Consider the following 22,718-nt stretch of genomic DNA (forward strand, 5'->3'; position numbering starts at 1 on the left):
TAAGGTGACTGCAGCCCAGGCTGACATGTTGACTGCAGTTACATGAGAGACTGTGAACCAGAATCACCCAGCCAAGCTGCTCCTAGATTCCTGACCCACAAAAACCATGAGATAATAAATGTTTGTTGTCCTCAGCCACTAAATTTTGGAGTAATTTTTTATGCAGCAGTAGATAATTAATATACACCTGGCTTGGTGCATTAATCAGGGTAATCAGGCTGGGTCATGGAAGGAGTGTTTGATATATGGGAATATTGTGATTGAGATAATAAACTGTTTTATTTATTAAAGAGTAAAATAGTACCTTAACAAAATCTTATCTGATAGAAAGATAATACCAGAAGTCTTCTTACTGTGATTATCAGCTAAGTTACTGGTTGAAGTTAGGATATAAATCACTGGATAGTTTTTGTCTGGAAAGATTTAGAACACGTCAATAAGGTCCTCTAATAAAGAAATTGAAATGAGATCTTGCTCTTTGGAGAAAGAGAACTGTGTAATTCCTGTAGCCAGGGCTCTTAGTCAAAGAGAAACAGAGGGTTGAGACAATGGTCCAGTGAGCCTGGCCCCAGAATTCCCTTCAACTTGTCTCTTGCTTGACGCTGGGGAGAAGACTGGGCATGATTTAGAGGCTGGAGACTAATTCAACAATGGGAAGATGCAAAAACTCATATCCTGGGTTCACCTTTTGATGTTGGGCCATTAGATACAGTTTCTCTTTGCCTCTCATGTCCAAAAAATACTCAGATATTAGTTTCACTACTTTGAGAGACATGGCTGCTGCCTGAGGTGGGTGAAAGATTGTCTTGCTGCCTGAGGTGGGATGTGCCTGGCCAACACCCGCTTCTCTGGTTGTATAAGACAGGGACCTCAAAAGGGAAAGGCTGGGAGGACGATCATCCAGCAGGTGATCATTTAGGACTTCATGCTATAAATGGTTTTGCATTTCCAGAGATGAAACAAGTCTCTTCAGCACAGGACAATTGCAGATCATAGCCCTATGCTCTGACTGGTTCTATCAATCTGGCAGTTCAGGGTCAGTGCAAAGGACATCCCCAACACCTGTGAAAAGAGTTGGGAAAATTTGAAGTCTTCATAAGAAAAGCCATTTCTTTCACAATTCCTGGGATTGGCCTCTGAGAGAAAGAATGTACCCATTACACTGAAGCTACCCTTCCCACCATTACTTTCAAGTCTCTCTCAGGAGCTCTCTCCTTTAGTTAAAGAATAGCAGTGGGGAGAGAAACGGGGTCAATGATGACAAGATAATAGGCTGTAAAGTACTGGAGCCTGTTTTATCTTCTGAGGAAGTCACAGAAGGCCTGCTACTAGGATGGTCATATTCTGCTCACTGAACACTGTGCAATGACTTATCTCTATCCATGCTCTGTGCCTCCTTTGTTTCCAAGCAGAGAAAAGTCATTTTCTCTGAGCTTCCTGGTTGAGTTTTAACTAATCTATGATATATCCAACACTTGGGTGGAAAAATGTTAGAAATATCACCTTATTTTTGTCCTTTTTTATTAAAAAGGACAAAAAACTACCCTCAATTCACCCATCACTTGTCAAACTAAGCATAGAAACAAAGAGGAAAGTGATTACAATTTTCATCATCAGCCCCTTAACATGCAAGATCAGGTTTTCAAATGAAATACTTTATCAATTCGTCTTTTTCAGATCAGCTGAGGAAGGATCAAAGTGGGAGTCTGCTTGTTGGTTTCTGTTTGACTGCGAATCATGTGAATCACCCATATCTCTGAGGAATAAATTGACCAGAGAGATGTTCTTTTTTTTTTTTCAGGAGATGGAATCTCTTTCTGTCCCCCAGGCTGGAGTGCAGTGGCGCGATCTCAGCTCACTGCAAGCTCTGCCTCCGGGGTTCACGTCATTCTCCTGCCTCAGCCTCCGAAGTAGCTGGGACTACAGGCGCCCGCTACCATGCCCGGCTAATTTTTTGTATTCTTAGTAGAGATGGGGTTTCACAGTGTTAGCCAGGATGGTCTCGATCTCCTGACCTCGTGATCTGCCCGCCTCGGCCTCCCAAAGTGCTGGGATTACAGGCTTGAGCCACCGCGCCCGGCCAAGAGATGTTCTTACAGCACATTTTCTATATACCTTAAAGTAAATTGTTAATTACATTATTTGCTACTTGACTGGGGGAATTCAGATTCTAGTAAAAATAGCTAACATTTATGTGTAAATACTGTGTACCTGGTACTATTCTGAAACCTTACCTAACTTAACTCATAATCCTCATAGTAACCCTGTGATTAAGCGCTTACCTCGATCACACATACACAGATGGTGATGATTCCGATATACAGGAAATTGGAATGAAACCACAGTCTTGCTTTCGCGTAGCAACCCTAGAAAACATTTCAGTTACAAATGATACCACTCTAAATATTTCAGTTACAAATTCCACCATATCAAGAGGATTATTTGGAAGATACAGTGCTTTGCATTTTGCTTTATGTAATACAAAGAGACTTAGGTATTATATTTTTATTTTCTTTGCATGAATGAAGAAACAGGCATAAGGTGGGAAATATTAAACTAGAGACTTTTCTGGTGTTGTTATCATTACAGTGGTACCTAATGTAGAAGTCCTAGATCCTTACCCGCTGAGTTAAACTAGCTTCTAAGAGGCAGGTCAGCAACTGACATCCTACTGTCTTTGAACACTCAGTGCTGATCAGAGATTAACATACGGCATGCAATACTAAAATTGGTTTGCATTTCATTTTCTGCTTCAACATTCAGTAAATCCATCATAGCCCTACCAAGCACCAGGGCAGCTGCTGGTCAGTGGGTGTCCTAGTCTTTCTCCACAAACCTGAAAAATCCTGGAGATTTCCAAACCCCTTCAGGAGCAGATAACAGGAGGAGACAAGACCTCAGGGATTTGGTCTAGTTGGAAGATAGTTGTGGCTTCTTCTCAGAGCCTACTCTGGAGATCCAAATTAATTGGACAGGTTGTTTCAATAGTTCCACTAACTCTGTCTCCCTCAACTCCTTACTCCTTCACTTATGATTCATTTCCCTGTGGGGCTGGATTCTGCCATCTCCAAGGAAAAAGAGCAGAGAAAGAGGGAGAGGGGGAAACTTTTCTATCTCAACCCTATTCATTTCACTTTTTTTTTTTTTTTTTTTTTGAGATGGAGTCTTGCTCTGTGGCCCAGACTGGACTGCAGTGGCCGGATCTCAGCTCACTGCAAGCTCCGCCTCCCGGGTTTACGCCATTCTCCTGCCTCAGCCTCCCGAGTAGCTGGGACTACAGGTGCCCGCCACCTCGCCCGGCTAGTTTTTTCTATTTTTTAGTAGAGACGGGGTTTCACCGTGTTAACCAGGATGGTCTCGATCTCCTGACCTTGTGATCCGCCCGTATCGGCCTCCCAAAGTGCTGGGATTACAGGCTTGAGCCACCGCGCCCAGCCTCATTTCACTTTTAACCATAAGGAGACCTACTTCTTGCTTAAGAAATATCTAGACACAGCCCTCTGCTACTTTCACACAAACTGTTCCCCTCTAATGTAATAGTCTAGTGTAGCAAGATCAATCATAGTGTCTCTAGTCGAAATGATTTTGCTCCTATGTTTTTCTGTCTTTTCTAATTACCCAAGGTTGTTGCCTTGGCCTCTCTTTTATTCAAGGTCCCCTGTTTCTCGATAAAAGGTCTAGGTCCTCTATGACTGCAGTTTCCAAGGTAATTAAACATTTAAACAAAGAGGTCAATAACAGAAACATTGCTAACAAAATTACCTCCACATTTGAATCTGAGGGGCAAGATGCTGGTGGGCCACTGGTCCAATCACTCGTGCCATTTATACCACAACACTGGAGCTAAAAGCCAAACCCCCAAAATGATGATGGTTAGAAAGTCAACAGTGAAAAAAAGCTGGGACCTTAGAGGAAAAGGTGGGCCCTTCAGAACTGACTCTATAGCAGAAGTCCAGAATTGGTCTGATTACTATGGGCTTCTTGAAACAAAGTGCTTTCTAATCTGTTATACCATTTCATTCACATAAGATCCCTGTAGAGTAGAGACCCCTGTGCTTAATCTAGTCACATTTTACAGATCAAGAATAAGGCACCCAGGGACTGCATAATGGAGGGATTAGGCTGACCACCCCTGGACTCACCAGCCAGTCTTAAGATCACAGAAAGTAGGACCATCAAACATGATGTACCTGCTTACATGATGCAATAGGAAGTGACAGCTGTGGCAATCTTATCACAAAACAAAAACCACATCAAACTTTTAAGTTCTTGGGACTTATGGGAGACAGAGACTCCCTGATACCAAAATACTAGAGGAAGCAACTAGCCGGATCCAGAGAGTGGAGAAGTCTATAGGACAAACAGCCTAATTTCTTTCCACAAAGAGCAAGAACAAAGAGGGGTACTACTATAGATTAAAAGATAAATAGAGAGACCTATCATTCAAATATAAACACATAGGCCTTGTTAAGATCTTGATTTGAACAAGTCAATTAAAATTTTTTGAGAAAATTAGGAAAATTTAATTATTTACTTTATTGTGGTATTAAGAAATTATAAAATTTTAGGTGCATCAAAAAGAAGTTCTTTTATATTTAGTGAATGAAATAATATATTGTCTAGTATTTGTTTTAACATATTCTAGCAAAAAAAGTGTGGGGAATTAGAGGAGATGACACTGGAAAATGTTAACTATTGAAGAGTTGGGAGATTCATTTTTCTGTTTTTCTCTTTACTTTTGTATATTTCTAAAAATTGTATAATTAAAAGTTTTCTAAACTGAATTGAAAAAATAAAGAATTGGAGATCTAAATAAGTTAGGTGACTTCCCCAAGGCTACCCAATTCTGGTCTCCAGGCTCTAATTTCTGTGCCATTTCTTCTACTCCATACTAAGCCGGCGTGCAGTCATAGTGGTGCTGTTTTGAGACACAAATCGTTTATACTGGTGCAAGGCTCCATCTTTATCTCCCAACACATCATGTCAGGAACGCAGAGCTTGTATATGCTGTACATATACATATACATGTTTGTGGGTAGAAACAGCACATGAGGAATGGGGTGTTGGTGGGCTAGGTAACAAGCCTGATTTGGGCAACTCAGGAATTCAATGGCAATTTCTTGTGTTATACAATGCTGTTTTCAGTAAAATTTTGGAAAATACGTAAACTAATCCAGTTTGCTGTGTTTGGGTCTTCTTCACATCCTAGTAGAACTTAGATAATAAACCTACTCTCATTAGAAAAAGATGAAAGAGAGAATGTAGAGAACTTTGTACTAATCAGACTAATTACTGGGCTCCCATGTTTGTGATAGCCAAGGCATTATTCTGGGATTCAGCAATGTGGACCTTAGATTCCGAAACTTCCAGAAAAAGGAACTAGCCCCCAGGGTTTTAGACTTGAACATGAAGTCTGGGCTGATCTGAAGAGGATTCCACTTGTACTCACAAATGACTGGATGGAGTCCCACGCTGCCTTGGTGCTATTGTCTGAGTGGTAACGGTGGATGCTGTCGGTCAGACCCTTAGCCACATACTCATTCAGCTGGGCAGGCACATTCCAGCAGAGGAGACATGGTAAAAAGCAGGTGAGTTCAAGGAATAAGGAATTTCCAGTATAGGTTAGTGGTTCCACTTGCTCTTCCCTTACAAATGGTCTCCTCAGAACTAAGGGTGAGGGGAGGGTGTTTATCTATGGGCGTACATGCTGAGCATGAGATGACATTGAAGGAAGAAGTATTTAGTAGGCTTGCTTCCTTCTAGAGCTCTGGCTTTACAAGGGAGGAAAAGGGGCAATTAAAGCAAGGACTATCCTTAGGCACTGAGGCAGACATTCTCTCCTGCCAAACACACAGAGGAAAGCAAGTAGAGGAAGAGACACTTGTTTTACTGTTCTTTCCAGGCACCACTCAAGATACCATGCAGATACAATCTCTTTCATACAAATTTTTTCTCCCCCCAATTACAATTACTCTCTCTTTCCTCTACCCTTCCACTTCATTTCTATCTCTATTATAGGACTTATTTTGTAATTTTGTACCAACTTCTCCACTGCATACTCCCCACTTTCAGTATTAAGACAATGAGTTGTGCTCTTTATAACTTACCTTCTGTTCATATACAAAGAGCAGGATGGCCAAGGTCACCTCGGCAAGGAGGATAATCAGCAGCAGGATGAAGAACTGGGACAAAGCAGATACATTCTCAGAGCACTGATCCCCATTCTCGTCCCACTCCCACTCAGCTCTGGGAGCATCCAGGGGTGTTTGCACACGTGCAGGATGTTCCTGTTCTGCCTCCTCAGGCCGTTGTAAGCCTTCTTTTGTTTTGTGAAAATATGTGTTTTTTTTTCTACAATTAGACTTTAGAGGGCAGATCAACTGTCTTCTTTGTTCTCTCCTACCTGCTGTGCCTATGAGAGCACTATATGTGTAATACATACACAACACCATCTGTTGAATAAGTTAAGTAATTTTGACATCTACCTATTGAAGCAGTTAAGCAAAAGGTCGGTAAACTAGATCATTTGGGGCCTGGTCCTTTCTACAAGATCAGGGATACCTCTGGGTGGAGGACTGTGGGTAGTGGCTGAGAGGAGCCCTATACAATGGTGAAAAGAAGGGTCCTAGGCATGGTTCTAACTCATATTTGTTTCCAGCTTCCGATGCTTACTCCCTTTATGCTAATAACACACAACAGAAAACATTTTCACTTATTCCTTCTCCTTTAACTTTTTTACCCCAACATTAATTTTGACCGCTTAAAACATTCACCTTACCCCATGTCTGCTATCTTCCATCCTTTGTCGTTAGTCTGAGAACTATCTGAGAAAAGGGACTTTTGTTTTATTCCTTCTCTTGGCTGCAGTTTAAGAGTTAACCCATACCGACTGGGCGCAGTGGCTCACGCCTATAATCCCAGCACTTTGGGAGGCCGAGGCAGGCGGATCACCTGAGGTCAGGAGTTAGAGACCAGCCTGACCAACATGGAGAAACCCTGTCTCTACTAAAAATACAAAATTAGCCAGGCATGGTGACACATGCCTGTAATCCCAGCTACTCGGGAGGCTGAGGCAGGAGAATGGCTTGAACCCAGGAGGTGGAGACTGTGGTGAGCCGACATCGTGCCATCGCACTCCAGCCTGGGCAGCAAGAGTGAAACACCATCTCCAAAAAAAAAGAAAGAAAAAAAAAAAAAACACCATGAAAAAGTTGAACCATAACGGAAAAAAAGATTAACCAGATGACTTAAGGAAGAGCCAAGATGATTAGAAACCCACGTCTATTGGTAGAGTGGCACTGTTACACCAAGCTCTGTTCTGGGAACACTAGAGAAATGCAGAGCTCAGTGCTCTACAGGAACTGTGCTTACAGGCAAAACCTAAGCCTTAACGTATTCCTCGGGATAGTACCTGATAGGCAATATGCAAAAGGCTCTAGCATCTCTCACATTAGACCTCAATGGCTGCAGCCAGAGCCCTCAACTAAGTTGGATCTCCACGGAGTATCTTGTGCATATATGAGTTAAGGGAGCATCCTCTGGCATTTGGGGAGGAAAGAATCTAGAAATTATTTTTCCATTAGTTAGCAACCCTGAGTCAGATCCTGAAAGTACATAATAATAGCTAGTGTGAGGAGGATTTTGGAAAATAGATGATACCTGGTTTCATCCAGACATAAAGAAAAAATAAAATGCTATGAAGGGGAATTATAATAATGACAAAGGTCATTATTAGCAGTGTAAAATGGCTACCAAGGGGGATAGCAATGCCCTCTCTCACCTGTCCATGGGACCTTAGTCATACATAATATACTATTGGTCTGGGCAGACTTGGCTGATCTGAGGTACCAATCTCATTTTCCTAAGATCTTTCTGTGCCTATAAGTGACCTACCAAAAAACATCTTGCCTGGGACTTAGGCACCATCTCCCTGACTTGGGGCACCACATCTCTATAAGGACTCACCGACATAAGCAGGCACTTGTTTTCCTTGATAGAGCCCATGCAGCCCAGGAAGGCAACTACCATGATAATGGAGCCCACGATGACAAACACATTGCCCAGCGTGAGGGAGGGGAGGTTATGGAAGAGCACTCCGAAGTTGTTGTGGATCAGCAGGTAGATCCCAAAGCCCAAAATGCAGCAGCCGCAGATCTGAAAGGAAGAATCCCACAACATCCTGAAGCAAAATGTGGTTCTTGGGTATCTCCTCATATTCTCACTTTCTTGAGATCAGAATCACTTTATTTTTAACTGGCTCAATCAGAGTCTCATGAACAATTTTTTTACCAAACTTTTCCATGCTTACATTGGAGAGGCAATCTCAGCTTTCTCATGTGGAGACCTACTCACAACTCTTCCTACCCATTTCCAAATACCAAGGAAAAAGCACTTCTGTGAGCCGCACAATATCTTCACTATATATAGGTCTAACTTCCTGTTCCTTATCTTTTCAGTCGCTCACACATGGCTTTCCCTGTGGAAACCATGACCATGTAGAGAAGATGTCCTGCTTGAGGAAGCTCATCTTGCTAGGCAGAAAACTAGAGAATCCAAACTTATAATGATCTTCTCATATACACAAGTACCAACCCATCCTATATCTGAAATTCAATTGCTGAATTTTGTACAGTGAAACCTCCCCGGAAGGGGTGACTTTCCTTTCAATCACTTATTGTTTCAAGGAATCTAGAAAAAAAGACAAGAAAAACAGAGGCACTCAATACCCAGAGCACACAGTCTCAGGTTTCTCAGCTATATATGTTAGCTATAAGTAGTAGTAAACTAAAGTCCTCAGAGAGAAATGGCACCTCCATTAATAACTGCACTAGTACCTTTCAATTTTGCAGGTTTATTCTGTGGCAGAAAGAGGGGAAAAATTATTATTCCTTTGTTTCTAGGATGGTCGTGCTGGACATGACCCAAACATGCATGCATTTTACCCCACACCAGCCTCTTCAGTAGAGGAGAGAGGAGAGCTTAGCTGGGGAAAGGTGAGCTTAACCATGCTCAGAAGAGACACACTTACCCAAAAGAGCAAGTTGAAGAAAAACAGGACGTACTTCAGCAATTTCAAGCTACTCATGCCCATGCTGTGATATTCTTGCCCTAAGGAATAAGGAAGAAGAAATTAAGTTACCTGGCTCTGTAAAGTAGCCAGAGATCAGAGTGTACAAATGTTCAGGGATCTCTAGCATTACCTTGGGTTTGAGCTGTGGCTCTCCTCTGGAAAGTTTCCCCAAACTCTCCACTCTCCTAGTTTCTGAACTGAAATACCAACTGGCTCATCTTAGACATTCAGTTTTTGTCCAATTCAGCAAGCCAACAATGCTTAACATTGAATTAAGCACTGTAGAAGAAAATAGAGCCATTCTTAGAAGAGGATGGGTCACAGTGACAAAGACCAGGCCGGTGCTTCAGCTCTATCTGCAGCATTAGCAACTAGTGTCTCTGGGCACTTACTTAAGCCCTTGAAGTCAGGGATGGGCTGGTCAATCAGCCATCAAGAAAGCCAACAGCTTGATGGGCCAGTTTCTTAAATACTCTATGATTCATGTACATACTACATTTGATCAGTAAACTTCTCCACATGAAAGTGGGGAGAACATAGCCACGCCTCATTTATTCTTTTATTCCAGAAACATTTATAATGTTTTCTGTTCTAGATGTTGTGGAAAACACAACTGTGACTAAGCAGTAGCTATCCTCTAGAAGATAACAGTCTTACAGCAGAGATAAAACAAGCCAACAAATATGCAATGGGGAAGTAAAAAAAGATAGCAATGTAAGTTTTTGTTTTTTTCAACTAGAATATCATTTTCTTAGTGAGGACATCAGTTTCCAATGTCTGGTCCTCAATTCTAGAAATCCAGATACAGAATTTTGACCCCTCCCCTCCCCTCCCCTCCCCTCTCCTCCCCTCCCCTCTCCTCCCCTCCCCTCTTCTCCCCTCCCCTCTCCTCTCCTTTTTCCCTTCCCTTCCCTTCCCTTCCCTTCCCTTCCCTTCCTTTCCTTTCCTTTCCTTTCTTCCTTTCCTTTCCTTTCTTCCTTTCTCTCTCTCTCTCTCTTTCTTTTTTTTTTTTTCAGGGTCCCAATCTGTCACCCAAGCTGTAGTGCAGTGGCACAATCTCAGTTCGCTGCAACCTTCACCTCCCAGGCTCAAGTGATCCTCCCATCTCAGCCTCCCAGGTAGCTGAGACTAAAGGCATGAACCACCATGCCCGGATAATTTTTGTATTTTTAGTAGAAAGGAAGTTTCACCATGTTGCCTAGTCTGGCCTCAAACTACTGACCTCAAGTGATCCGCCCACCTTGGCCTCCCAAGGTGCTGGGATGATTGCAGGCGTGAGCCACCGTGCCTGGCCAGAATTTTGAATTTTCTGTCAGAGGTAATGATATTCTATAAAGTGACTCATTTTTAAAACTGTGCACAGGACTGATATTTAAAGCAGAATGTTGAGGCAGTGTTCCATTAAAATTATGCCTTTTCCAGTGCATGGGTCACTTGTGCAATCCATAGTATCTTCTTTGCAGTTTCAAGGTACCCGGGAATCACATGGTCTTGAGGGAATAGTTCATCCAAGCTGTAGATAAGCCTGGTGAGCTACTTCTCTTCCACAATAAAATGAATTTCTCTGTTGTAAACACCAGATACTTAGATCTATTTCGTACCCTTTTCCTTTACTTTGTGCTTTTTCCCTCCTTTTTCTCCTTGTCTTACTCCTCAGGATTATCCTTAAGTCTACATCGTTACTTTAATAAAATTAAAATAAAATTAATTGGATTATAAATGCATTTGAATATATATCAGGAGTCAAGTGTGATGATTTATTACCCAGGCTTTGAGGTCAAGCTTGAATTTTCCTCTTACATATGCCACTAAACAGCTTTGTGAGAATGGGACACCAAACTTAACAGTTCTAGTCACAAGTTCTTCCTACCTATGTAAAACGGGCCAATACTTATCCCTCTTAGGGTGGACGTGAAGATTAAATGATCTTATCACACAGACTGGGATACAGCAAGACTGGTACTCAGTAAATTGAACCCATGATTATTTAGTCTTTTTTTTTTTTTGGCGGAGTTTTGCACTTTCACCGAGGCTGGAGTGCAGTGGCATGATCTAGGCTCACTGCAACCTCTGCCTTCCGGATTCAAGTGATTCTCCTGCCTCAGCCTCCAGAATAGCTGGGATTACAGATGCCCACCACCACGTCCAGCTAATTTTCGTGTTTTTATTTTAGTAAGGACGGGGTTTCACTATGTTGGCCAGGCTGGTCTTGAACTCCTGACCTTGTGATCTACCTGCCTCAGCCTCCCAAAGGGTTGGGATTACAGGCGTGAGCCACCGCGACCGGCCAATTATTAAGTCTTAAAGAACTACTCTGTTTATCAGGAGTGAATGATGAATGTGGGTGTTTCCCAGCCCTTTATCAGGATCACACTGACAAAATATCTCATAGAGTAAGACACATCTATGAATAAATAATCTTATTCATTTTATCTAGAATTTAAAAAAATTAAATTAACCCTTAGAATGTGACATTTGCCAGTCCTCATTTCCAAATTCTTGAGAATCCTTCCTGTTGCCCTTCGCACAAGCTATATCAATCAATAAAGATAAAATATGTCAAGTCCCAAAGAACAGTAACAAATGCCGTGAAACTGCAAAGATTTTCAGCTGGGTTGATCAAAGAATATTTCATGGTGGAGGACATTAAAGCTGAAACATTTAAATGAATGTAGTCCCCTTGAGCAGCTAAACACGGACTCTCATGATTCACTGTACCCTAGAGCTGTGCTGCAGCCTTGAGCACTTATAATCTGGCTAGTCTGAATTACTATGTGCTGAAAGTGTAAAATATACACTTAGTACAAAAAGGATTACATCAGTAATTTTTCAATATCGATTACTTTTTAAAATTATAGTATTTTGTACATATTGAGGTAACTAAAATGTTATGAAAATTCATTTCACCTTTTTCATTTTCCTTTTCTTAATGTAAAAATATAAAATCACATATTTGGGAAATGGGCCTCTGGCCAATGGATTAACAGGGACCAGATTTAACCCCTCACCTGAAACAGCTAAAAAATGTAGATTATAAAATAATGGTCTGCAAAACACTGAATGTAAGACAATGAAGGACATGGACCCATGAGAGATGGGAAATAAATGGTGTGAGCCCTGTGATTGCCTCAGCTTGTATTGACAGACAGTTTCCAGACCATGGAACATAGAGGGAGAGCCTGACAGACTCCCTGGGTTGAGGAGGCAGAGCTGAGATTTTGAGGAGACCAAGGGAGCTAGGGTTTACAGGACACAGCAATGTACAAAAGAAAGGTGCACGGAGAGCAAACCCCAAAGATTCACAGCAGTGCTTGCATCAGTTTCCTATTGCTACTAAAACATTACCACAACTTTGTGCCTTAGCAACGCAAATTTATTATGTTACAGTTCTGAAGGTCAAAAGTATACATTCAGTTTGTTGGCTAGGCTACATTTCTTCTTAAGGGCTCAGGGAGATAATTTGTTTCCTTGTCTTTGTCAACTTCTAAAGTCACCTGCATTCCTTATCTCCTTTCTTGCATCATGCAACTTCTTAACTTTTGTCATCATATCTGCTACTTTCCATATCTCCTGCTTCATTCTTATAAGGGCCCATATGATTAGATAAGAACCACCTGGCTAATCCAGGATAATCACCCCATTTCGAGATGTTTAATTTAATCACAACTTCAAAGTCATCTTTGCCCTATAAGGTGCATGGACATATTTGGGGCCTATTATTCAGTCTACCAAAGTGTCCATTAAGAATTTAGCTGAGTCCTGATTAGCACCTGCATGTACAGAAACTACCCAAGGATAGGTACCATCTGAGCAGTGCCTGCCATTCACACAGCACCAGTGACTGTTCCCACCAGTCAGACTGGAAAACCCCAAGATTCACAGGATAGAGTACACAGAAGGATGTTGCCTCAGTAATAGGGAACAGATAGCTCTAGACCAAACACTGTTCTACCCAACAATTCTTGAGAGTAAGGGCCCAAATATTAAACACTTTCCAAGTAACTTAAGTGCATCCTAAAACAAAGCTCGGTAAGATTTATAGGAATGCCAAATATTTGGCACCCAACAAAGTAAAATTTACACATACTCACTCAAAATATCAGGCATGCAAGAAGCAAAAAAGCACAACCTATAACATGGCGATAGATGAATATCAACCCAGCTGTTAGACTGGTAAAGCCATTAAGCCAGATACTATGTTTTCAAAAAAATAAATAGAGACATGGAAAATATAAAAACGACTCAAATCAAACTTCTAAAGATGAAACTACGATGTGTGACATGAACAATACATTGGATTAGATTAATGGCAGATTAGATATTGCTGAATAAAAAAACTAAAAAACTAACGAACTTGAAGATGGCAAGAGAAAATACCCTCAAAGAAACACAGACAGAACATATATATATATATACATTATATATATATATACATTATATATATATATATATATATATTTTTGTTTTTGTTTTTGAGACAGAGTCTTGCTCTGTCGCCTAGGCCAAAGTGCGGTGGCACGATCTTGGCTCATGGCAGCCTCCATCTACTGGGTTCAAGCAATTTTGCATCAGCCTCCAGAGTAGCTGGGACCACAGGTGCATGCCACCAAGCCCAACTAATTTTTGTATTTGTAGTAGAGACAGGGTTTCACCATGTTGGCCAGGCTGGTCTCGAATGCCTGACCTCAAGTGATCCACCCGCTTCGGCCTCCCAAAGTGCTGGGATTACAGGTGTGAGACACCATGCCTGGCCAGAAAATAAAATGTTTTAAATGAACAGAGCATCATGAGTTGAAAAATAATTTCAGGTGGCTTAATATACATGTCATTGGAGTCTCTAAAATTGAGGACAGAAGAGAGACAGAAAAATATTTGCAGAAATAATGACTAAATAAAATCCTAAATTTGATGAAAATAATATCTCTATGGAACCAAGAAGCTCAATAGCTCAATGAACTCCAAGCACAAGAAACATGAAGAAAGCTACACCAAGGTACTTTATAATCAAAGTACTCAAGAAACAGTGATAAAAAGAAAATCTTGGCCGGGCGCGGTGGCTCACGCCTGTAATCCCAGCACTTTGGGAGGCCGAGACGGGCGGATCACGAGGTCAGGAGATCGAGACCATCCTGGCTAACACAGTGAAACCCCGTCTCTACTAAAAAATACAAAAAACTAGCCGGGCGAGGTGGCAGACGCCTGTAGTCCCAGCTACTCGGGAGGCTGAGGCAGGAGAATGGCATGAACCCGGGAGGCAGAGCTTGCAGTGAGCTGAGATCTGGCCACTGCACTCCAGCCTGGGCGACAGAGCGAGACTCCGTCTCAAAAAAAAAAAAAAGAAAAGAAAAGAAAATCTTAAAACAACCAGGGGAAAAAAAGACCTGTTAAGGAATAAGGAACAATTGTAAGGATAATAGCAGACTTCTTACTGGAAAATAGGCAAGCTGGAAGAAAGTGGAGCAACACATTTCAAATACTAAAGAAAAAAAATTGTCATCCTAAAAATCTATACCCAACAAAAATACATTTTCCTAACCTAATAAAAGGACTTTAAGATATACAAAAGGTGAAAGAATTCCACACCAGTAGATCCATACTACAAGAAATGTTAACGGCAATCCTCTAAGTAGAAGAAAAATGAACCAGATGGAATTACAGATATACACAGAGGAACAAAGAGCACCAGAAAAGGTGGCTACAGGAATAAATGCACAATACTTTTTTCCTGTTATTTAAATCTCTTTAATTTATTTTTATTTTTATTTTTATTTTTTGAGACAAGGTGTTGCTCTGTGACCCAGGCTGGAGTGCAGTGGCATGATCTTGGCTCACTGCAACCTTCGCCTCTCAGGTTCAAGAAATTTCCATGCCTCAGCCTCCTGAGTAGCTGGGATTACAAACATGCACCACCAAGCCCAGCTAATTTTTTGCATTTTTAATAGGGAGGGGTTTCACCATGTTGGCCAGGCTGGTCTCGAATTCCTGACCTCAGCTGATCCGCCTGTCTCAGCCTCCCAAAGTGCTGGGATTACAGGCTTGAATGACCGCACCTGGTCTTAAATCTCTTTAAAAGATACTGAACAGTTCAAACAAAAATAATAACAATATTGCATTGCATTAATAATAAATGTAAAGGTAAACTTTATGATAATAATAGTGTAGAGGCTGGGAAGGGAGAAATGGAAGTATACTATTGGGAGCTTCTTATATGTGAAGTGGTAACCTCACTTGAAGGTAAAAATCTTTAAAAATACTAGATTAATCAAAAGAAGCCAGAAAAAGAGAAAAGGCAGAACAACAGATGGGAAAAATAAAGAACAAATAGAAAAATGAGACAAATAAAAAACAAATACGCTAAAATCCCAACCATATCAACATCACAGTAAATGAAATGGTCTGAATACTTAAAACATGAAGCAGGAATAAATAGATGAATTTAAAAAACAGGACCCAATTATGTTGCCGACAAAAAATGCATTTAAAATATAAAGAAGCAAATACATTTTAAAGTAAAACGACAGAAAAAGATATACCATACTAACACTAATAAAAGGGAAAAAAAGCTGGAGTGTCTATATTAGACTAAAACAAACACTATTACAGAAAAAATCATCAAGGATAAAGAAGATTACAATTATAAAGGGACTGATTGAGCTAAAGAACATAAAAATCCTAAGCGTTTTTGCACCTAGTCAAAATTTATGAGACAGAAATGAACAGAACTGAAAGAAGAAATAGACAAGTATACAGCTATACTTGAATAGTTTAATATCCTTCTCTCAATAATTGATGGAATCAGTAGACAGAAAAGCAGTAAATATTTGAACAACAGCACCAATCAACTTAAACTAACTGATTGTGATAGAACACTCCATCCCACAACAGCAGAATATACATTCTTTTCAAGGTTACATAAAACATTTACCAAGATAGACCATTCTGGATAGAAACCAAGTTTCAATAAATTTAGAAGGAATTGAATTAGAAATCAATAACAGAAATATCCCTAGAAAATCTCCTCAAATTGGGAAACTAAATAGCGTACTTCTAAACAGTTCATAGATCAAAGAAGAAATCAAAGAGAAAATTAGAATTCTGAATTGAGAAAAACTTTAAAAACATGTTGGTCGGGCGCGGTGGCTCACGCCTTTAATCCCAGCACTTTGGGAGGCCGAGACGGGCGGATCACAAGGTCAGGAGATCGAGACCATCCTGGCGAACACGGTGAAACCCCGTCTCTACTAAAAAAATACAAAAAACTAGCCGGGCGAGATGGCGGGCCCCTGTAATCCCAGCTACTCGGGAAGCTGAGGCAGGAGAATGGCGTAAATCCGGGAGGCGGAGCTTGCAGTGAGCCGAGATCGCGCCACTGCACTCCAGCCCCGGCGACAGAGCGAGACTCCCTCTCAAAAAAAAAAAAAAAAAAGTTAAAAATGTGTGAATGTCACTAAAGCAATATTTCGGGGTGAATTTTAGTGCTAAATGTCTATAGCTGAAAGGAGAGTGGTCTCAAATTAATGACTTCCGATTGCATCTTGAGAAACTAGAAAAAGTATAACAAATTAAACCCAAAATAAGCAGAAGGAAGTAGGTAATAAAGATAAACACTGAAATCAATTAAACAGAAAAACAAAACAAAACAAAAAAAAAACTCACAAAAGTTGGCTCTTTTAGAAGACTGATAAAATTGATAAACTTATACACAGGTAATCAATTTTAAAATAGAGAACAAAAATTATCGATATTAGGAATGAGAGAACAACACTACAAATTCTATAGATATCAAAAGGATAAGTCAATATAATAAATGACTTGATGCCAATACAACTTAGATGAAATAGATGAATTCATTGAAAGGCACAAATTACCAAATCTCTCTCAAGAAATAGATAACCTGAATAATCCTATCTCTAATAAGAAACTGATTTTGGAGTTTAAAAATCTTCCCATAAAGAAAACTGCTAGTCCAGATGTCTTATTGATGATTTCTACTAAACATATAAGGCAGAAATAATACTGATTCTATATCAAATCTTTCAGAAAATAGAAAAGGAGAGTACACTCTCTAGCTTATCCTGTGAGGCCAGAATTTTCAGTTACTAAAACAGAAAGATATTACAAGAAATAAAACCACAGACCAACATTCCTCAGAACAAGATGTGAAAATCATAAACAAGATTTTAGTAAAAAACATCTAACAATAAAGAAAAATGATAAGAAATTATGAACAAATGGGGCTACTCTCAGGAATGCAAGGTTATTTTAACATTGAAAAAAGTACTTAATTAATCATATTAACAATCTGAAAGAGAAAACAAATTATCTTCTGAATAGATACAGAAATTTATTTGACAAAATTCAACATCTATTTCTGATAAAAACTTAGCAAACTAGGAATAGAAGAACACTTATGCAAACTTATAAAAGGCATTTATGAAGGGCACAGAATTAAGAACATCATACTTAATGGTATAATACCAAATGTCTTACCCTTATATAAAGAAGAAAATAAGTCTGTTTACTCTTAACTACTCTATTTGGCATTGTACTGGAGTTTCTAGGCAGTGCAAATGAAATAAGAAAAGAATGGCATCCAAATTGGAAAGAAAAAAAAGTAAAACTGTTTTTGTTCACAGATATCATGAATGTCTTTGTAGAAAATCTAAATAAATCTACAGAAAAACTACTAGAACTAACAAGTAAGTGTAGCAAGGTTGCTAGACACAAGATTCAATCTACAAAAAATAATAGCATTCTATGCACTAGTAACCATTAGAAATCAAGTTTTTTTTTAAGTATCGTTTACGAAAGCATCATATATGAAATACTTAGGCATAAATCTGACAAAAGTTGTGAAATAATTGTACACTGCAAACTTAAACATTGCTGAAAGAAATTGAAAAGATGCAAATAATGGAGAGATATACCACATCCATCTACCAAGAATTCAATATTTTTAAGATGTCAATTCTTCCAAATTCATCTATAGATTGTAATCCCAATCAATACTACAGCAGAATTTTTTGTAGACTTCAAGCAATTAATTCTAAAATTCATTTGGGAATGCAGAAGACTTAGAATAGTAAAAATGAGTTTGATAAAGAACAAAATCGGAATACAAACACTACCTAATTATATTACTTTCTATAAAACTACAATAATAAAGACAGCATAGCACTGGTGTTAAATAAATATATCAAGAGAACAGAATAGAGAGTCCATATGTATATGGACAACTGATTTTCAAAAAAATACAAAATTAATACATTAGAGAATGAACAATACTTTTTTCAACAAATGGTGCTGGAATAATTGTCTATTAATATGCAAAAAATGAACTTGCATTTATACCTCTCTCCATATGAAATCGTAACTAGTAGTGAATCATAGATCTAAAGGTAAAATCCAAAACTATAATTCTCCAGAAGGAAATTTAGGAGAAAATATTTGCAACCTTGATCACACAAAGAGTTCTCAGATAAGACATCAAAAGCACAGTAAGCTGATAAATTGGACTTCTTCAAAATTAAAAACTTCTGCTGTTCAAAAGACACTGTTAAGACAATGAAAAGACACGGCACATAAGGCAAAACATATTTCCAAATCACACAGAAGATAAAAGGCATGTATCCAGAGTGTAAAAACAACTCTTGAAACTCAATGGTAAGAAAATAAACAATCCAATTTTTAAAATGGGCAAAAGATCAGAACAGACAAAGAAAGAAGATATTATATGGATGGCAAATAGCACATGAAAGAAAATCTCTACGTCATTAGTTATTAAGGATATGCAAATTAAAACCATGGTAAGATACCACTCCACATCTCCTAGAATGGCTAAAATGTTTTCAAAACCTGACCACACCAAGTGTTGGCGAGGATGTGGTGAAACTGGAACTCTTACACACTGTTGGAGGGAATGTAAATTGGTATAGCTATTTTCAAAAGCAGTTTGCTGGTTTTGTACAAAGTTAAACATATACTTATCGGCCGGGCGCGGTGGCTCAAGCCTGTAATCCTAGCACTTTGGGAAGCCGAGACGGGCAGATCACAAGGTCAGGAGATTGAGACCATCCTGGCTAACACGGTGAAACCCCGTCTCTACTAAAAAATGCACAAAACTAGCCAGGCGAGGTGGCAGGCGCCTGTAGTCCCAGCTACTCGGGAGGCTGAGGCAGGAGAATGGCGTAAACCTGGGAGGCGGAGCTTGCAGTGAGCTGAGATCCGGCCACTGCACTCCAGCCTGGGCGACAGAGCAAGACTCCGTCTCAAAAAAAAAAAAAAAAAAAGAAAACCACATATACTTATTATATGATCCAGCCATTCTACTCCTAGGTATTTACCCAAGAGAAATGAAAGCATATGTCCATACAAGGACTAGTACAGGAAGGTTCATAGTTTTATTTACAATAATCCAAACTGGAAGCAACCCAAATGTCCATAAACAAGTGAATGTATAAATAAAGAGTGGTATGATTTTACAATGGAAACTACTTAGCAATTAAAAAGAATGAACTATTGTTACACTCTACAGCATAAGTGAATGTAAAAATAATCATGGTGAATGAAAGAGGGTAAATAAAAAAGAGTACATTCTGTATGATTCCAGTTATATAACATTTTAGAAAATGAAAACTAATCTATAGCAACAGAAAGCAGATCAATGATTGTCTGAGGATGAAGGTAGGGGAGGGTAGGAGGTGAACAGAGGGAGCAGGGAAGGGTGAGAGAAAGGGATTACAAAAGGTCACAAGGAATCTGCAGTGACTGATGCATATGCTCAGTGTTTTGACTGTGGTGATGGATTTATGCATGTACACTTACATCAAAGGCCCCTCCTAATTTACTCCTGTCCATCAATTCACACTCATGGCAACACCCCTGGTATTATACTTTAAAATTTAGCAAGCAATATTGAATCCTTGTCTTAATCCTTCCTCCTTTACTTTGCTAATGTGTTTCTTTGCTGAAATTTTCCCTTTTCTTTATGGTCTCTTATTCTAGTTAGTTACGATCATCCTAATGATTCAGCTCAAGTGTCACTTTTCCAGGAAGTCGTCTCTGTTTATGTCTAAGTGTTCACACCCAACCCTCACTTGCCCTAAGGAGTATCCGTAATACCTGTGTACCTCTGCCATTGTACTAACCATTCTGGTTTATAAGTGACTATTCCCTCACTAGAATGTGAGCTCCTTGAGGGTAAGATCTATGCTATTCATCTTTGGCTTCTCAAAGCCTCATTACCTCAGAATTATATGATGTAGTGGAATGAACATGACACTGCAGAGTCAGGAGCCTTGGGCTTGAATTTTTAGTCTACTAATAAACTGATGTTTTGGACATAGGCAAATAACTAACTTACCCATCAGTAACAGAAAGGAATTGAGCCAGATGCCTCCTAGAATCACATCAGCCCCAACATCCTGATACCCTATGACAATTAGTTCAGGCCCCTGTAACCTGATTGTCCACAGAGCACCAACTGGCTAGGTGCCCAAACTTAGGGACATTCCTACTGATTCTTTCCTTCACAGACAGGAAGAAGAACCTCTTCTTCCTTCCTCTCCCACTTTCTACCTTTCCAGACTCATACCAAATTTAGTAAGAACATCTCACTTGGTGAAGATTGTCACTACTTTTGCCACATGCCATAAGGGCCTCAGAGAGAATGCTGCTCCATTTCCCTTTCCCCTTCTTCACTGCTACTGGGCAGTGATTAAGCCTCCCACCCCTTCCAACTACCATCTAGAGGAACTGACACCCCTCCCACAGTCAAAGTCTATGACTCTCAGCTCCATGACTCATGGTTCTATGCAAAAACCACCAACATCAGTTTCCAGGAAATCTGCATGACCAAACTGCATTTAGCTGTGGCTACCTTCCACAACTCAACATGGAGGTTAGGGATCAACTTTACCCTTTAGTTTCCTCCAATGGGCTTGAGCTGGTAGACCTGTGGATTTCTAATTCCATCCCTGTCTTTTTTTGACCTGTACTAACAGCACCATGTAATCTACTCTTGAATTTAATCAAGCTTAGAAGTGGTTAAGGTTGGATAGAGGCTTCAAGAACCTCTACTGAGCTGGCCGTGGTGGCTCACACCTGTAATCCCAGCAATTTGGGAAGTTGAGGTGGGATGAGCCCTTGAGCCTAGCAGTTCAAGACTAGCCAGAACAACATAGCAAAATCCTGTCTCTATTTTTAAAAATTTTTAAGATAAAAAACAAAACAAAACAAAATAAAAACCTCTATCAGTTCTTCATCTTCAGCCTTATCTGATCCAATGATGTTACAAGCTGGTCTGGAGCCACAGTAAGACAGCTTTGGTGCTACATAGACCATTACACTTATGAGATATTAATAAGTGCTCCTCAAACAAAAGCCAAGATAAAGAAAAAAACAGTGTAAGAGAAAAGCTTCTTATATGCTAATGTGCACTGTGAAAAGAAAAAAATATACTTATATAACTACAAACCTATTTTTATGTTGGAGATTACTTATTAACAGCTCAAAGAATATAGTATTCCATGGAACACAGTTTGATAAACACTAGCTTTCGAATCAGATAGGTCTAGTTTTGAATTCTGGTAGTACTACTTATCAGAAGTGTGACCTTGGGCAACTTGGTTAACCTGTCTTTCACTATATCTTTGAAATAGGGCTATTAATACTTACCTCAGAGGTTGTTCTGAGGGCTAAATGAGATACTATTTCCAGGATGGCCCAGTCCCTGAGTATCTGCCTTATTCAGTGAATACTCACTGAAAGATCAAGTTCAGAGCTTACCTACCAGTCCATTCCTAAGGGTAACCCTTAGCTTCTAATAGATTTTTAGGAATAAAATATACATGGGGCCAGAATAATCCCTTGCTTGTTTCATACCTTTTAAAAAGAGGTTTCTTGTGCCATTTGTAAAAAGAATTTAAAAAATCAAACAATAAAGAAAAGTACATGTTTCTTTCTCCATTTGTACCTATTAGGACAAATTGAAAATTTCAAATTTCAGTAATAAAAGATAAATAAATAAATGTAAGTATAGTTTCTGTAAGACTTCCTTTCAGTGAAGAAAGTGTTTAATAGAAAAACACCTTTGTATGCTAAGATTGAGAATACGTTATTAGAACACATTTCTTTCTCCACTGAAATCTGTTAAGACATGTTGGGAAATCCCAGCAATAAAAGGCAAATGTAAGCACACTTTCTTTAAGATGCATAATTGTTTTTTCTTTCAGTGAATGGAAGAATTTGGTAGAGCAACACCTTTGTAAGCTAAGATTGAGAATATATATTAGAACACATTTCTGACTCCATTGAAATCCATTAGGAAAAGTTGAAAAATCCAGCAATAGAAAGCAAATGTAAGCATGCTTTCTTAAAAAAAAAAATCTACATTTAAAAAATAAAGAAAAGTATAAAGAAGAAAGCATAAAGTCTTCTGAAATCCCACCTCCCAGAGATAACCATCATTAGCATTTTAGCAAACATCCTTCCAGACACTTCTCCATATACATTTCTCTATATACAGATTTGTCAATTTACATACAAGAGCATTTGCGAGGTAATTACGGCTCCCTATCCCTTCCTACACAGAGCCTGTGGCACTCCTTGTTCCTTAGCAAAGAAAATTGAGGCTGTGATTAAGAAAAAT

The 22,718-nt window shown here is 39.4% G+C and overlaps 1 protein-coding gene across 2 annotated transcripts in view; it reads right to left on the reverse strand.

The window, feature by feature from the left end:
- Positions 1-254: 254 nt before the first annotated feature.
- The window catches only part of CD53 (CD53 molecule), a 32,534-nt gene continuing 10,070 nt past the window's right edge, over positions 255-22,718 (reverse strand). The window contains exons 3-10 of one of the 2 annotated variants that reach the window (XM_023232582.2): positions 9,201-9,349; positions 9,029-9,108; positions 7,966-8,154; positions 6,108-6,182; positions 5,450-5,545; positions 3,763-3,843; positions 2,283-2,366; positions 258-1,062 (exon numbers count right to left, since the gene is read on the reverse strand). In XM_023232582.2, coding sequence (XP_023088350.1) covers positions 991-1,062; positions 2,283-2,366; positions 3,763-3,843; positions 5,450-5,545; positions 6,108-6,182; positions 7,966-8,154; positions 9,029-9,091 — 660 coding nt within the window. In that variant the 5' untranslated portion in view covers positions 9,092-9,108; positions 9,201-9,349 and the 3' untranslated portion in view covers positions 258-990. Of the gene's footprint in view, positions 1,063-2,282; positions 2,367-3,762; positions 3,844-5,449; positions 5,546-6,107; positions 6,183-7,965; positions 8,155-9,028; positions 9,109-9,200; positions 9,350-22,718 lie in introns of both variants that reach the window. The other variant, XM_023232581.2, reaches the window with a different exon arrangement.

The sequence above is a fragment of the Piliocolobus tephrosceles genome, chromosome 1 (assembly GCF_002776525.5).
Source record: "Piliocolobus tephrosceles isolate RC106 chromosome 1, ASM277652v3, whole genome shotgun sequence".
Classification (NCBI taxonomy): Eukaryota; Metazoa; Chordata; class Mammalia; order Primates; family Cercopithecidae; genus Piliocolobus; species Piliocolobus tephrosceles.